The sequence below is a fragment of the Solenopsis invicta genome, chromosome 4 (genome assembly GCF_016802725.1).
Source record: "Solenopsis invicta isolate M01_SB chromosome 4, UNIL_Sinv_3.0, whole genome shotgun sequence".
Classification (NCBI taxonomy): domain Eukaryota; kingdom Metazoa; phylum Arthropoda; class Insecta; order Hymenoptera; family Formicidae; genus Solenopsis; species Solenopsis invicta.
The window spans coordinates 2,856,870-2,875,251 of NC_052667.1; the positions used below are offsets into that span (position 1 = coordinate 2,856,870).

At 42.7% G+C, this 18,382-nt stretch overlaps 1 protein-coding gene across 1 annotated transcript in view; it reads left to right on the forward strand.

The window, feature by feature from the left end:
* The window catches only part of LOC105195674 (eukaryotic translation initiation factor 5B), a 42,876-nt gene extending 24,494 nt beyond the window's left edge, over positions 1 to 18,382 (forward strand). Inside the window, exons 15-16 of the mRNA XM_011161185.3 lie at positions 12,019 to 12,180; positions 15,745 to 18,382. Coding sequence (XP_011159487.1) covers positions 12,019 to 12,180; positions 15,745 to 15,852 — 270 coding nt within the window. The 3' untranslated portion in view covers positions 15,853 to 18,382. The remainder of the gene's footprint in view (positions 1 to 12,018; positions 12,181 to 15,744) is intronic.

Consider the following 18,382-nt stretch of genomic DNA (forward strand, 5'->3'; position numbering starts at 1 on the left):
ACGAGGTTGTCTATATGTTGCTGTTTTCAAAATGTTAAAATTATCAGGTTTTGCTTATTAGATTTCGATATCGTTAAATATTGTCATCAACAATCTAGACAAAATTTAATAAGAAAAACCTGATCGTTTTAGGCAATATTAATTCATTAAAAAAATAGTAACATAGATCGTTGGCCCTAAACTTTTTGCCAATAACTTTTTGCCAGTGTATATTATAAAATAAATGCACACGTATTTTATAAATATATATTTAGTAAGCATTATGTGATTTTGTAAAACATGAAATCTTAAGAAGTCAATCAGTATTTAAAATTATTTAAAATGAAAAACTTAATAAAATTATATATAAATTAAAAATGAGTCAAAATCAGAGCTGAACGGAACGTGTGGAGCTTGTCCTCGCTTGTCCTCGCTTGTCGTTCCCATAAAGCGAAAGTTGGAAGCTCGAGGAGGAGCGAGCGGTGTAAGTGAACGATTGGGGCGAAGAGGCAAAAGAAGAGAATGAGCGTGAGGCAGGGCAAAAGATAAGGAGCAAGAAAGAGAGGCCCTTTATCGTAATAAGTTCAACAACACACTATCGTTGCATGAGAAACACAATCGACATACGTCGCACTAAGTTGGCGCTCACTTGATTCTCAGTCTCTACGCGATATGTTTCATAACGTGGCGCCGCGCCGTTTTACAGAGGAGCGATAAAATATAAATAGATAAACAGTTAAGTTACGAGATAAAAATAGACAAATATACTCAGAAATAAAGTCATATCAACAATTAGAAATTTGAGGACAAGTAACATCTCAACTTTGTATTCTAAAGTTCTGATAAGAACAATAAATAAGTTAATTACATGTATCAAGAAGACATAGCAACCGTTCATTAAATTGATTAGATAACTACAAAAAAAATAATAGTAACACAAATGTAGACGAAAAATTAAGCCGACTGTAATTCGAACTCGAGGTCTTTCGTTCTTACTTTTAGCACTTAGGCTGCTACACCATGACTGCTCCACATCTCTTACAATTATTCCGTCATAATATATGAATATTTAATTGACTTTAAATTATTACGCAAAATAATTTCAACGAAAAATATCTTATTGATGCAACAATACAAAAAAGAACGATATAAAACATGATGAAAAGTGTAAATATTATATTTAGTTATTATGACATTATGCTTTTTTTTACATTATTCATATACTAAGGATTCTACGAAAATAAAAAATTTGTAGTTAAAATCAAGAAATTCATTAAAATAATTAAAAACTGAAAGGAGACTCCGGGACTGTCTCATTATATAGAGGATTAATTATGCAACATGAATTGTTGCAGTGATTACATTTTTTGAATATCCTATTTTGGTTCTTACTTCTTAAAACTAATGGCAGGTGCTAAAATTTCAGAGTTATCAATTTATAATTACCAGAGTTATTTCGTTTTTCTCTAAGAAATTACGAAATAAAATTCTTAACACATAGTTTTGTCAATACCACTTCTTGCTTAATCTGAAATAATCTAAAAATCTTGTTCGAATACCTTTAAGGTGTTACCTTTTCAGTCAATATTGAAAGATATCTATCCGAAAGATATCGAATATTCTTTTCGACATTTTTCTGCTTAGAGCGGTATCACTTGGAATTATATTCACAATGAGCTCTCGTGGGCGAGCGACAGGAACTAGAAACGCTCCGGTGCGCGAGTCCTCTTCCGGCGGAAAGGCGCTCGCATATAGAGCCGTTCTTCCTTTCTCTCCCGTCTCGTCCCACTCTCCCCGCTGTCCGCTGTCCGCTGTCTTCTTCCTTTTCCTTGGCGCACACGCCGTGGCATGCGCGCGTGCAAATTCGCGGCGGATAGAAATTTCAAGCCGGAGAGGATATCTCTCTATTGAGAGGTATTCAGACCGCGACGTTTCGCAATTACCCGCAATGCACGCGGCTGTTATTCTCGTCGAGAGTACGGGGGAACTCCTACGCGAAAATTATCCTTCCTGACTTGGCGAATTGTTCAAGGAGTAGACAGGCTCCGTGAAAATCAGTCGGATTGTCTTCTTCGATTTTTACGGAGAAGTGAGACTCTTAACAAAGTTGACTTTCTCTGATATCATCACTTTATTATCAGGGTGTGTACAATCGGAAAAACCTGAAATTTTCAGGAGATGTGAATCATGTGAATGGTACTCGGAAAAATGTTTGGAATTTTACTTTTAAATTTATATTTTATCTCTCTGTGATAAAATTATTTCTTATATTTTTTGCCCAGTGATTATTTCTCTATCTAGTGATGTAATCTAGATGCATGCATTCTACACAGATCTTCATACTGCATTTAGTTTATATTATTATTATTATTATTTTTTAGTTTAATCTTTAATTTAATATTAAAATCTCAAGTAACTTTTCTTTATGATTGCATGATTAAAGAATATGAAAAAGTATATGTAATAAAATTAAATTTATTTTGAAGCTGCCTTAAAAAATTCTCTTACTTGGAATTTTGATTAAAAGTCCTGAAAAATTCGGGAATTCTCAGGAAATTTATTTACAAGATTTAAGTAACATGTCCCAATTACTTAAAAGTTTTCTATCACTTAAAAATATACAATACAATAGCTAAGTTTTTTTAGATACTTCAGCAAAATCGTTCTTTTCGTGTGAACATCCGTGTTAGTAAAGAGGAATATAGATGATAATAAAATCGAAATACGTGAAACTTGGTTTTTGAAATACGTGAGGGAAAGCATCGTGAAACCGAGAAATCTCTTTCATCGTGAACACTTTCTCGTGTATCCCATATAATTTCAAGCACGACGATCGGAACCGGATGTGTCGAGTTAACCCCGAAGGACTGTCCCGAGCTTCAAAAGAGCCGGTCGCATACCAAAGGATAGTGTGTCGCTTATTCTTAGCGTTTGTACACCAGCGCTGCGTTCACAACCACTATATTATAGCAAAGGGACCGGGCGCATCCTTGTGAAAGGACGAACGTCTCACGTCCGCATTCGGCGTGTCGAGGGGATTCGGGCACCGTCCGCGCGTCCCCTTCCGTCTAACGAGTGATAAACGGCCGGAAGGAAGCCAGAGGCGTTTCCACGAAAGCTACTGACAGGGCCGGAAGACCGAAAGACGGGATGTGGTCGGTATGCGAGCGCCGCGAACGCGTCGTCGTGCTGCACCAGCAGCCTGTGCGGCGTCCCTACGTTTTTACCAACGTCGCTCTTCCTCCCTGTTTACCCCGTTTTAAATATCGCCTCTGTGTTCGTCGTTCTCTATCTCACATTTTCAATTTCGTTCTGCGTGAAAACAAATTTCCTGTTCTTGAAATGAATTATTGGTTAATTTCTACCGCGTTCTCACACTGGCAGATTTAAAATGGTCTTCTAAATTATGGGTTTTGAGTAATTGAGGATAAAAAGATCTCTTGGAAAATATAAATTTCATAAGTAATAAAAACGGAAAAAGATTATTTTTCTGAGTTGAGACTAGTTGACGTAAAAAAAAACAAAAACTAGAAGAAATAAAGAACCGCGATCAATAATAATTTTTCTTTATATCTTTTACGAAAGAATCGTTTCCAAATAATGTCTCGTCAATGCAAAATGGTCATTGGCATTGTGTCCGTCATTACAAGGGGGAGAACTAGAGGAAACGGTAGCTAGTAGAACGGAAGCGAGAATGGGAAGGAAGAGGAAGAGGGAAAACGTCCGGCCGGATACGAGGTTTCCAATGACGGCCCAGATCGTTTTACTCGAGCTTGCGATTAATTCTGCCAACGACGATAAAAAACGTCGCGGCGGAAAAGGAGTAAACAGCTCTGGCACACGTGGGGGACACGCTTACGTCCGTAGAACGTTAAACAGCGCACACGCGATTCGAGCGGGCTTTCAACCCCGGCGTGCGAGACGCGCGTCTAGTCTCAAGCCCGCCCGTTATATTCCGAGAAAGTTCGCCGAACATTTTCAACAAAATTATCCACGAAACCAATATGCAATATTATTTCCGGGAAATGACGTGCGATCTTCGAATATCTCGAGGGCTCGTCTTACGTTTCGGGGCTCCGTCATTTCCAAAACTCGAATCCGAGGCAGCACGTGCGATTGTACTGTTTCTCTGTATTGCATTTCACAGTTCGGTCTCTCCCACACGTCTGATTTTCAGAATGAATTTCATTCTAATGTAATGTAGTGCTTTCTATTATTATTTCTTATTCATAAAATAGTAAGTAAGGCCTGCTTCATTTAGTGAATAGAGCTTTGCAACAATAGAATTAAAAAAAAAAAGTTCTATTTAATGGAATTAAAAAAAATAAAATTTTAAAAACTTTAATAGAGTTTTTAAAATGATCGAGTGATCGACTTTGCTCGGCGCAGGTACCTTATATATTGTTTATTTTCAAAGTGTTTGTCTTCAGCACTGTAGTAAACGACGAGGTAGCCCGCATTTCCGGTGCAATTTTAAGCCGCGAATGCAAATTCGCGAGTGGTCGCAGAAAACGGCGATCTCGCAGCGCGAATCTCGATCAACGGCGTCCAAAAGCGCCGACGACGCACGCAGTGAGGCCGTTAGAGCCGCTAACTCTCGTCGCACGAACTATAAAGCCTTCTAAATTGGTGCGGGCCACGAAAATAGACTTCCGGTTCCCGTCTCGCGCGCGAGTGAGCCCGCTCGCTCGCTCGCTCCCGCGCCGCGCCGCGCCGCGCCGAGCCGCGCCGAGACGCGTCGCGCCACGTCTGCTATCTAGTATGCCAAGAACGGCTCCTCCCCCTCGTCTTCCGTCTATCCTCGCACGCACCCGCGATAAATGCGGCCGCGTATACGCACGCTATAGTCGGGCCGCGAGAGCCTCATGTAAATATCGCGATCCGCGAAAATAATTCCGATATGCAGAAGGCACCTCCGGTGAACATGGAAGGTCGTCGCGGACCGTGTAGCATCATCAATATTTATGACAACGTATAAAACCCACGCGAATAGATAACGATACCTGTGTACGTAGCGAGTTGAACAATGGAGTACATTCTTACAGTCATACCATATGTAAATATCTAAATGCGACTTTACTTCGGATATCCGGAAGCATCTTGAAAAGATTCAAATTCGCATTGTGCCATTCTTTTTTACACCATCTGGGGTTTCTCTGAAACGATAGAATCTGACAATGAACAAATAACAATGCCTATACGTCAAACAGTCAAATAATATTATAGTCGAAAGATAGTCAAAGAGATATTACGTATCAGATAGGAAAAAGTCAAATATTTCAAGTGATAATTTTGACATCTAACCCAAAAAGGTCAAAAGCAACATGGCGACACAATATTTCCTTTACATGCATGATAAATGACAAAGAAGTACTATGAAATATATATATACACTCACACACATATGCAGAATGATTATCTCTCTTAGAACTTATTCTCAAAATCATGGTAATCGTGGGACAATATGAATTGCAAAGAATGTTAAAGAAGTCAAGTAACAAGTTAAGTAATAAAAGGTCAAAAATAATTTATTCTGCTATTACAAACGTACTGTCGACGGAATGTTTCAACGTTTCAAAGAATGTCAAAAAAATTTTACAACTTTAGTCAAATTTAATATAAAAAAAAAAAAAAATACTTTAGTAAAAATTAAAACTAAAATTTAATTAAAGTTTTAGTAAAATTCTTCAAGGTTCCACGATTTTATTATGATTTTGAATAAATTCTAAGAAAAAATTCTCTCCGTATAACATTATGTTTGCAAGACTAATTTTCTAACACAATTCTAACAAAGATTTTTTTCTAAGAATGCGTTCGTTGTCCCAAATGTCCTCGATGGCCTTTCACATGGCTCTTGCTGCATCGCGCAGCGTCGCATACCTGTTTTAACTTTCAAAAGCGTAAAGCGTTGCACTTGCGGAGGCGAATTCCGATATGCAGTAGTATCTCGAGGGTGCTCCACCTTCCGTATGTGTGTCAATATTTCTTTACCGCGTGTGCATCTTGTAACGCTACGTACCGTTACACACCCGCCGTAGTATCGGGTCGCGAAAGCCGCGCGCGCGCATATACCTATATCTCGTATACTCGCGGAATAAATAATCTCGTCGTGCATCAGTTTCAAGCGCAGGATCGCGCAGCATCTCGCGGATAATATCTCGATGCCGCGAGAGGATCCTCTCTCTCTCTCTTTCTCTCTCTTTCTCTTTCGCCACGATGGAACTTACGGTACACGGCGGCGCATGACGTGATGCACGCAGGTGCAACTTACGTAGTCTAGCGTGGTTTTCGCAGAACGAAGCGAGCCCTCGGCTAGGCATCTCGTGCAGTTGCACCTATCCGCGGATTCCCATTTCGCGCCGGGAAAGGATCGGCCTTCAAATGGCGCGCGAGCGTGCGCGCGCTTAGTGCCAAGGTCGAGGCTCTCTCGCTATACTTCTTTCTAAGAACTCCTTTCTTCCCTTTTCACTTCGTGTGATCTCTAGGCTGCTAGCGAGCAGCTGTTCCCCTCCACGGCCCCTCCGCGATTCAAATTTATGGAGAATCCTTTTTCTCTTTGTTTTACTTTTCGCGAGCCATCCTTGAGGCGGGGCCGCGCATTTTACGCTCGAGGTCCTTGACCCCGCACTGTGGCTACATTGTATTACTGTGGCAGCGCATCAGGATATCGTTTCGCGCGAATAACAGAAAATTACATTTCTAACTTGTGCGCAGGAAAACTATCTCTCTTGTCAGTATTTTATTCTTAATGAGAATTTTATTTTTATTTTTGTAATAGCTACTGCAAAATTATTAATTGCACACTATTTTACATAATAATATGTGTAAAAGTATTAATATTATTAATACGATTATACATATATTGCTAAATATTGCAAATTATAGAGACTAAGCGTCACGTACGAGACATGTTAAAATGCATCTTCATCAGAGTTGGCGAACGGATCGAATTGTTTTATTTCTGTTCGCTTGCTAATGAACAGTTCATTATCAGTTATTATTTTGCATTTGTTCGCGAACAGTTCATTACAAGTTCGCTCTAGAAACGGTACACTGAGAGAAAAAAAAGACGGTTGCAATTACTATAATTCATAGTCATTTTCCGTGCCAATTATATATTTGTAGTTGCTTTTACTATGAAAATTATAGTTTTTAGTTAAAAATAAATCGTGAAATTAATCGAATGTTACAAAGATAAACTCGTGCCGTGCACTCAAAAAAAAAGTGTGTTTAATCTTAAGGTATTAAAATGTTTTGTTTTCGCATCCGTTTTTATATACTTAAAAATGTTTTAGTTTTAAATGGCGTTTAGATTTAAAACCCTAAAACGTTTAAAGCTGTCAAAGACTTTAGCTTTCAGTCGAGCTCTAATTCCAATCTGTAATCTCAATCTTTGCTTTCTTTGTTCCGCTTGGCCCAGATCCAATCTCCAATATGCAATCTCAATGCAATCTCAATCTTCAATGCGTATAGTCCGATACGGACTTTACGCAGCGCGGGGCTGTGTGGGCACACTTGAATGATCGCGGCGCCTCGCGATCGATATCGCACGAAACTCGAACAACAGAGGCGCCCCGCGCAACCAATTATATATTATAATACAAGACAACCCTTTGTTCATGTACACTCGTGTATTGGTAATTAAAAAAAAATGGATGATTAGCACCGATGACTCGTGAGTAGGCAAATGCAACAAACGCACGTGTCAATAAGCGCAATAAACGTCGCAACGGGTCGCGAGAACTTATCGGAGAAACTGCAGCGGTCGAGTGGGTGTCCGCGCGAATGGTTAGATAGTTTAGCATCGGAAGACGAGCGGATAAGGCGTGTATGTGTATGCATGTGCACGCTTTTCCGTTTGATCCTTCTCGCCGATCAACCCGGCCGACCACGCGGGTCTCTTCTCCGCCCACGTGGCGCAACCCGAGAGATCATCGTGTCTCTCGGACACTTAGAACGAGATAAATCTAAAGTGGACAGTATATACGCCCGGGCCCACGCGTGACCGGGACCCGATCGCGTTCGAGAGAGAGAGAGAGAGAGACCGTATCGCTCTCGCCTCTCCACTCGCGTTCTATATTGACATGTTAGTCGTAAAAGGTAAAGCGCGACGATAACGCTCGTAATGGCTTCCGTAATTTCAGAAGATGAGGGTCGGGTGGTATGCCCGGTGTGGTGACCAGATTTTTAAGCTGCAAGGCTGTTAAGCTGTCCCTCTCTTCTATCCCGCCGCTACGTCGTCGCTCGAGATAATCCCTGTCTTCTCGAGGGAAAGAGACGATAGCGTCTAATGCGCCAGCCGAAAATTACTTAAATACTGCGACTAAAATCACATCGTTTACGAATCGGAGATGCCACATATTTCTCTCTTTTCAACGTGACGTATCTCCTCGTTAAAAAAAAAACCTTTTGTTTAAACGCCACGAGGCTACCTGTTGGTCGATGATACTCGAACTGCGGACGATCGACCTCGAGACTTCCGAAATTCCTAGTACGTGACAAAAACGACGGAGACGACGTCAGTCGTAAAATACGTCGCGTAATGTTATACATTTGCGAAAGAGATGAGAGAGAGAGAGAGAGAGAGAGGAACGGAGGGAGGGGAGACGTACGAAATTAGCGGTTGGTCCTTCGAGAGTCCCGAACTTTATCTTAAAACCTCGAGCGGTTGAAAGAACGGAGCCGAGAGAGGATTGAAGGCGCGCGGCCGCGCGATAGGTTGGAAGAAAGGGCGGAGAAGGTCGAGGCGGAGGACGAACAAGGTTCGTTTGCCCGCCTGCACACGTGCACCTATATGGTAATTCCTTTCGGTCGCCGCGGCGGAGTGTCGAGAATTTGACGACGGGGGTACGCCATAAAAGTACGCCGGCCGCAGAAGAGCGTATCGTGGAACACATGCACGGCACGGTGGAGCAAAGGGAGGAAAGAGGGAACCCGGACGATCGTATCTTTTTTTTTTTTTTACGTCTGAGCTGATTAACTCCGACACGCGCAATATTCCTCGCATGACGCGTATATGCATCTTTCAGTCCTTTCGCACCGTACATGTAATTATTGCGCTAAAATATAATTTGAGAATGAGTAAAAGAAAAGAGTACCGCGTCGCGAGACCACCTGCCGTGCGGTAAATAACAGATTCTGGATTATTCGTTTAAACCTGACGGAATCGAAGAATGAAACTTGAATCCGTATATAATCATAATAATAATAGCTTTATTGAGTGCACACATAACTGACGTATGAGAAAAAAAATTTGTTGAAAAACTAAAATATTAAAGTAGCAAAATTTTATAGCTGAAAAAACTTAGCGATTATAATTATTATATTTATTAAAATAGCACAACCAATTCGTTAATACGAGACAATTTTCTATGAAAATCAATCAAATATGTGGATTAAAATTTTTAACACAACTATTAGTTAAGATGATACACATACTTTTGTAATAAAGAAAACTTGTAACGTTAGTAATTTTCATTGTAGCAAAGAACTAATTGCTCTAATAATTCATTCATTACTTTGAGACATAATTTTTTTGTTGAACTGTCAAATCTTGGTGACAGGTATTGAATTCGCACTACGAGCTATAGCTTTGCTGAATCATCTAATGTATTTTTTTTTCTTTGTAATAATCGTGGGTTAATACATAGACTTCAAAGAATTATACTGTAATTTTAGTGAAAATCAGTAAAATCTTAGTAAAGCTATTCAGCCAAACTGTATTATATATTGATTACACTGTAAAATGGTTTGGCTAAATTTGTGCAGTCGCAGCGTTCCGTCGTTCAAGAGAGGGTTGAGAAGCGATGCCTCGGTTATTGGTCATCGGCTAGGCGGGGATACCGGGTGGCTTGAGCGTCCAGCCAGGTATTGCTCTCTTGGCGTGGGTTTCGGGATACACGAGCGGGCACATTCGACCGGTCATTGTCCACCTAGCGATAACGCCGACTTGTCGTATACGTCCGCGTTGCCGCTCGCAGATCTGTATCGGCTTCTTTCAGTACGCTTTACTCGATATCTCTATTTTTGTCCTTAATCGAGAAAAAAAATAAGTTTTTAAGATAAGCGCTGTTTGAACTATCGAAACTGCTGTTTTTCATCATGATTGAAGAAGAAAAACAAGTTTTCGAGAGATAAGAGGAGATTCTGCTCGTTATTACATTATACTTCTTACTTTGCGAATCAAGATATTGACGCTCATGGAATAGCTTCCTCCCACTGCCGTAACGCCTCGAGTAGACATGTAATTAACGCAGTTTGGATACGGGATAAATATTGAACCAGTACATAGAGAGATAATGGAGCCAAGGCCTTACTTCTCGCGGTCTACCGTGCAAGATATACCTACGTTAATGTCATCTCTCTTTCGCATTCCCGCTGCTCGCTCCATAACGAACACGCTTTTTCTTTCTTTTGCAACGTGCGTGGCGCGTTTTCCTACGATTACTCGATATTGCGTTTTTACGGATACGTTTCTTGCGTTTTTCGCAACGCTCGAGAGCGAGAATTGAATTTATCACGGTTTAAACTTAAGAGCCGTCCGGATACGGTTTCGTCCTCACGCGATATCAGATGTTGGCCGTAGGTTTTCGATCGTGCAGCTCGCGTGCACCCTCGGGCATTTTGCAAAAGCTACCAGTCCTTTAACCGCGGCCGGCCGGAGGGGCTCTCGCAAATCCTGGACGCGACCGCGTCCGGGTTTGTCGCCCACTTTTGCGCTCCCGCGGCCGCAGGTGTGTCGCGGCAGCGGGGCAACGTGCTCGGGGCTTTTTCGTCTGTATACACCGTTATACAGCGTGTCCCGAGATTCAATAAACTCACGATCCGCAGCCAATCTAACGGCGTCCGCTGAAAAGCTCGCACCTGGGGCAGTTTCCTCAGAATCGATTTCTTGAAGAAATTTTCCCCTCCTTTTTTTTTGTTTTTCATGAAACGTAGCTTACGCGATGGATCGCAGTATCTAATTTGCGTGATTAAAGTGATTGAAATTACAGCCAGGCTAGAGTCGCTAACTAATAATAATGTCATTATTTCCGGAGAGAGGCGAAAAGAAAGAAAGAAAGAAAGAAAGAGAGAGAGAAAAGCGACGGCTGTCTCCTAGATATTTCTTTCGAATACTCGACGCATTGGCGCGACAGCGCGAAATAATCCAACAGCGAGGTTGAAATGTCGAACGGAAGTCCGTCGGCGGTTCGCAATTCCAATTTTTCATTGTTCGCGATATACGCGGGTATTCGCGAACACCCGGTGGATCCGTCTACGATGCCAGCCAGCCTACTGCGCGCCGGCCTACGTATATGCGGGTATCTGCCTGCCTGTCTGCCTACCTACTTGGTTCACCGATTCTCGCCAGTATTCACGACGAAAATGCGTACCCACGTCTCGGACTTGGCTTGCGAGGCAGGCTCGGCTCTCCCGGCACGGCACGGCACAGCGCGGCCCGACTGTGCCGTTCAGGTATACTCGGCTGTCTCGACTTCCGGTCGCGGTAAAGGTGTGCCTAGGCGCAGTTATACCCACGCGACCAGACGCCGACGATCGATGGCGGCTAAAAAGAAAAACGAGGACCCCTACAGAAAGTCGCGCTACTACGCTACGAAGCCTCGCTCGCCCGCGAGATAGACCTGTCTCGCCGTTAAATCGCGTACGGGCATCCGCCACGATGTTAAATCAAGCGAACGCACACGCAAACGAACGCGGTGTCGCGTTATTATGCTACAGGAATCCCGATCTTTTCGAATCCGACCGCGTTTCGCTGAGACGATCAATCTGAAAATAAACATTTTATTTATCAACGATCAGTGAAATCATTGTATCAGTGAAACGATTCTTTGGAATCTGAAATTGTTGGAGCTCTTGTCTCCTTCAGGCGTATAATATATTCCGAATTAATTAGATACAGGTTGTGGGATAATATGTCGAATATATGTAACACGTGGATGATTATCATTCGATTATTGCGAACGCCACATTCCTGTTTATTGCAAAATATATCGTATCGCTGTTTCTCTAATTGATTATGTTAATCTATCGTTTCAGTTCGTTGACTTGGGCATGGTAACCAGTATAGAGTACAACCACAAGTCCGTGGAATCGGCTAGGAAAGGCCAAGAGGTCTGCATCAAAATCGAGCCTGTGCCGGGAGAAGCGCCCAAGATGTTCGGTCGTCATTTCGAGGCGAAAGACTTTCTCATCAGCAAGGTAAGTGCACTAATCGTTAGTTTATCAATCTGTGTGTGTGTGTGTTTTTTTTAATAAGATATGAAAAAATTGTACGATTCGAGAGAATTTTTTATTTTTAGACTGAACTTTACAAAAATATAATTATCAAAGAGATTTTTGTTTAACGACAATGAAGTTAGATTGTTATACATTAAACATAACTTCAATTCTGTGTTTTATCAACACTTTGGTAGATGTAATAATCCAATTTTTATAATTTTTGTATTAAATTCAATGTAATTAAATATTGTATTAAGTACGAGGATAAATCTAATTAATTTGGCAATTTTGTAATTGGCTTGTTACATCCTATTATTCCTTACTCGCTCTTTTCAGCACGTCAAAATTTATTTCATATTAAATTTGTACATTACAAACGAACATTAGATCGTCTAATTGAATGTTAGATATCGCGATAAGTTCAATCAATTAATTTTAATTTAAGCTTGACGAACTTGTATAATTAGACCCTCTTCCCCCCCCCCCCCCCTCTTTGAATTGTATATTATTTTACGCGCGCAAAACTGAGAAGCGCGTTTTCGCCTTGACGCAAATTCGACTTAGTATGCGAGACCTAGATCGAAAAAGGAAGATGAACATCCGGCGGCGATCGCTCGTCCGCCGTCGGCTTCCGGCCTTCGTAGAAGCTCGCTACCTTTTCCCCTCTGCGTCCCTTTCCCTTCTCCCTTCCACTTACCACTCTTCTTCCTTTTTCGTCTTCCTCCTTCAGGCGAGGATATCGACTACGGGACGAGTTCGGTCAGATACTTCGTTCTAACGCTCGCACGTCCACAAACAGTTCTTTACTTGGGCGATTATTATTAATTACAGCCACGTTTTCGTGCCGTGGGCTCCAAAAGGATTGACGCGTCTCTTTGAACATTTAAATTAAACGGAATGTAAATGCTTCAAATGTAATAATAGTAATAATATCAGATAACACTGGAGGAGAAACAGAAAATTTCAAGTTTTATTTTCATGAATATTTGTATTTACGAAAATTCAAATTAGATAAATAAGTTAAGGTTGAAAATTCCATGTGTGACGCGCGTATGTCGGATACGCGGAAAGGATTAATGAAGGACCAAAGCGGGACTGAACGGAATAAGTTTCAATTACTCCGTCGCCGTTACGTTATTCCCGTGGAAATGTGTGTAAAAACTGTTGCGATCGTTAATTAAGACGGATGTTTCGTAGGCTTCTTCTTCTTCTTCTTCTTCTTCTTCTTCTTCTTCTTCTTCTTCTTTCTCTGTGAGAAACGGTATCAGTGCCTTTCTTCGTACAAACCGACATCTCAACTTCACTCTTTCCCCTCCTTTCCCCCGTTCCTCATCGTCCTCCCCGCTTCTCCTTCCCGTTTCCGCGGGCCTCTTCTATCGTCGTTGTGCTTCAAGTACCTTCCTGTGCTTTGGTAGGCAAGCGGAAGTCGTCGTTACCGTTTGGTTCGTGGAATCAGTTCCGGAAGTATCTTGTTCCCACGACGATTCTCCCGAAGCCGCTGATCCGCCGACACGTCGGCTCATACGGGCGAAATAGAGCGAACGCTTTTGCTTTTCAACACCCGGAGGAAATCCCTTCGAAGGATGCGAAGGGATCGCAGACGCGGAATAAAATGGGGCGAGAGCAAACATTTGCCCTTTTTTTTTTACTTTAAACATACATATTTTTTTTCATCGGGGCATTTTTTCTGTTTGACGATCAGCTTTCGCTCCTATGTAAGCAGGGAACTATATAAAATCCGTGAAAAAGTATAAGCAGCAAAGTACAAATTACATATCGTCGTTGTGTTAACGTGTTAGTTCGGTTATTTATTTGTTGGATAAATATTGCAAAATGTAGAAAAAAAATTGAATCTCGGTAAATAAATTTAATAAGAGGCAAATAATTACCTCTTATAACGATAAAAAAAGATAGGAAAGTTGGAGCATACGTCGTTGTTTCGCGCCTTTATAAAGTTTCAAACAAATATTTTCGCTTCTACTTTCGGAAGACTCGCCTCACTTATAACGCGTAGGAACAATATTTCTCGCCACACTTTCCGGAGGCTGGCGTTTATTTATCCGACCGCGCTCAGGAATAACCGTCCGTTCCTAATCTTGGCGCGACGGCGGAAAGAGAAAAGTGGATCACGGAAAATCGCGACCGTGTACATCGCGAGCGTGAAAGATCGGCAGGATTCGTCCGAAGTGGACGGTATATCTCGGAACGATCGATCGATACGGCACGTTCCCGACGATCTTATCGCGCGTTCGTCACGCAGGCCGAAATTGCATAATAACATCCGAGACGCAGTAATCGCGATCGCGAGTTTCGCGCGAAAAACTTAAACTTTCAAATTAGTTCTGCGCTTTGCGCCGTCGGTGAAATTTTTTATGATTACCGCGAACTGTTGTATATTCAACGTTCCGCGTATTTTACGAGCGGTAATACGGACGTAGGAGGAAGGGAGGGAAACACGTGGGGGACGAGGATGAGAGAGACAGAGAGAGAGAGAGAGAGAGAGAGAGAGAAGAACGAGAGGAGCGGCGAGGAGCAAGGGAAGTTAGAAGGGGCGTGGCGGGAGGCAGGCGTCCTCAATAGCCGCGTAAAACCACCATTGTGACCGATCCATGAATGAAACGGGACTTCCGGCCGGGAGTGGGGGCGGAAACAGTTGTGAAGCGTTACGTTTCCGAATGGTTCGACGTGCGCGCGCACGTGTGCATACGCACACGGCCGCGGGCTCTCTAGTCCTCCGTTTGTGAAAAGCCCCACGTGAAAATCGGTGGCCACGCGTTAAGAAGGCGCGCTCGGCTCGCGCAAAACGCTCGGCAGCGATGTGCCCGTGCCCGTTACTTTATTGAGATTTCGCTTTTAACAGATCGTCCCCGAGTCTGCCACGTCACACTGCCAATGACGCGCCCGTGTGTTTCCGTTACAAGTTGCGTCATTCGAACGTGTAACATATGACGCTACGCTTTTTTCTCTTCTCTCCTCTTCGACGTTCGCAGATGAATGGTGTCACACACACACACACACGTGCGCGCGCACGCGCACACACACACACACACACACACACACACACACACAATCTCGAGTCCTCACGCTCGGATTATCCGATCCGATCATCCGATTCGCTGATTATTCCGTGTTATCGAGGTCCACGATCGATTCTTGGGGGCTCGATTTAACTTTAAGATGCTACAAACGTGACATTTCTCTCTTATCCTTTTTCTTGCGTTTAACTTACAGCTCTTTCAGCCTGCTACCACTATTATACATACGGATAATCGCTGTTTAAAAATCCGTTGGTATGTTGGAATTTGTAGAATATTAAGAAATGAAATTTATAACGTAAAATCAGAGTGACATTTTTGTTTATTATTTGGAGAGATAACGCTTAATGGGTAAAAATATACAGATCTCGTTTTATCTTTTGTTTTGCGGTTGGAACGGAAGAGGATTTTTTTTCTTTTTACTGCTTTATTTGCGGACGAGAGAAATATCTGTCGTAGAAACACGTTTTATCATTCGATAACGGCGCTATTTCTCGGTCTGTTACAGATAAGCAGACAGAGTATAGACGCCTGCAAGGATTACTTCAGGGATGACCTGCTGAAGACCGATTGGCAACTCATGGTAGAACTAAAGAAGCTCTTCCAGATACTCTAGGATATGATAAGGATCGCGGCGGCGACATTGTCCAAGGGCCTCTCGCTTCACCAGCGACCGCTCGGCGAGAAGATCGGGCCCGAGCGACGAGCCTATCCTCGATCGTCGTCGTCGCGACGTCGCGACGTCGCGAGATACGCACGATCGACGACATGCGGCACGCTCGAGCCTGTCCGAGTCGAATTCAACGAGTGCGGATTGACGCCTCTCTCGTTCCTCCAGAGGATCACCGAAAGCTACACAACGAGTATGCCGTCGGAAGAGAGACGCGAAGACGATCCCGTTGGCGTCCTTGGAAGTGCACGCACGGCTTTCGAGGACGATCGACGGGGAGGAGACGCGATCGCGTTGGATTCCGCGATTGCGTTCGGAGTATTTACGGAGTACCGCGAAAGCGGTACTCCCGTATCTTGTCGACGAGCAGGAAGCGAACGTAGCCGGTCGCATCGGGGAGGAAGCTTCTTGGAAGTGCACGATCGCGAGAAGCGGAGGATCGCTCCCGGTCGGGACGTCGTTGGGCAACGACGTTGTAGATACGCGGAAAGAAGGAGACCGGGCCGAGGGAGAAGAAGAGGAAGAGAAAGAAAGAGAGAGAGAGAGTGAGTGATGAGAGGGGGGGGGAAAGGGAGAGGGGTAAGGGGGACAAACAAGCGTGGCGCTGATGAACGAAATAATCGCGCGAGAACCTCGTGGTGTTTTGTATATGTAATCTCTTTGTATAAGACAAGGGCGCAAGTATTGCGGTCAGAAAATAAAGACTACGCGTTTTCGCATAAAAAAAAAGAAAGAAAATAAAAGAGAGAGGGGAAAATATCGCTCGCTCTGTCTTCCTTTCTTGCTACGTCCCATCCGTCTCGGATGCATGCCATTTTTATGTGTCCGACGTGCTCGCAGCTATCAGTAAGTATTCATCTTTCAATGAGTCATTCATCTGTTGAACTTTCTGCATTTTTATGAGACCTTTTACGATAAAACATTTCGCAGGTGTCGCGATTATTTGTTATTTTTTTTTACAGCTCACAGATTTAAGAATTTTAAATTTGCCATGATCTTTTTTTCGCATGTTAACGCCTTTTCTCCGTGGAATTCTCGATTGAGAAAAATGCGAAAAATGTGAAAAATGTGAAAAAAGAGGCTACTTTTGTGCCCACTCCGTCATTGCCGGCATAAATTATGTTCATTTAAGCGACTGCCCCCTGCCGTCCATTGAGAAACGTCGAAACCAAGCCGCTAGGCGTAAATACATTGAAAAATTGAACAAAACGTTCTTCGGGAAAAGAGCCCACGGTCCTCTATTTGGACCCTTCTTCCGACTATCACCTCCATTACACGTTCCTCTATTAAGACTTTCGACGATATGTACACCCCGACCGTGGGAACGCGCGTTTTTAATTGGCCGAGAGTGGCAATAACGCCGGAAAGAAACTCGAGAAATAAATCGACTACGACGGGGGAGGAGAAGGAGGAGAGCGACAATGACGATGAACGACGAACGACGACGACGATGATGATGACGTGTAACGTTACGCAGTAGATCGCATATCGTTCTCAAATTCTCTCGAGAGCCGCCCTCCCCCGCTTTAGCGCTACCGGAAGCGACAATAATAGGTCGCGGGTGTGCAAGATCGATTGTGTCGCGGGATTAAAAAAAAAAATACAACCGAAAATCACTCCGATGCCCATTTCCATCAACGCTGATTAACTTTGATCTCAGTTTAACTTACTCTTTATTTTTCGTTAGTTGAGAGAATTGGAATAAGATGAAGAGCAAGTTAAACTGAGATAAAAATTAATCTACATTGGTGGAAATGCATGTACATAAGTCATTCAAGCTGCCGTGTATCCGCGCAAAACGCAGACTCACTTACGTAAGTCGTAAGTTTTAATCGGTTTATCCGATCCCGCTTCTCCCCCCCCCCTCCCGTCTTCTCCCCCCCGCATCGTCCCTCCCGATGCGATTCCGTCTCGTGTGCACGCTACTCTTACGCGTATTATCTTACACACATCGATACGTACCGATACGTGCGTGCGGGCGCGTACACACCCGCGCGCGGTTTCCTCTGTTTCTCTCCCCCTTCCCTATCCTCTCTCCGAGCAGCGTTCTAAGTCGATGCCGTCTGTACGGTCATAAGATACGAACAACCGGTCAGCGTGAACAAATGGTAACGCGAGCGAATGATAACGCGAACAAATAAATTTTAATACCTGTCTTTACCTAGAGTTAGACTAAAAAAAAAACAAAAAAAAACAGACTTTCGCATTATCTATTTCCCGTCTCTGAAGAAAGAAAAAGAAAGCTCAATTACGTTCAGTAAAGTATCTCTGAACTCCTTCCCGTGGAAAGTTTGATAGTTGTCAAGCAATCCCCCTTTTATACATTTGTTACATTCTATGCGCATAAATGATATTATAAAATTGTATAAATATCATAGATATTAAATATCACATGTATTAAATGACGTTACATTGTTATCAACAGCATACAAAATTGTTACTACGTTTATCAATAAAAGTTCCGTTTGACCGATAA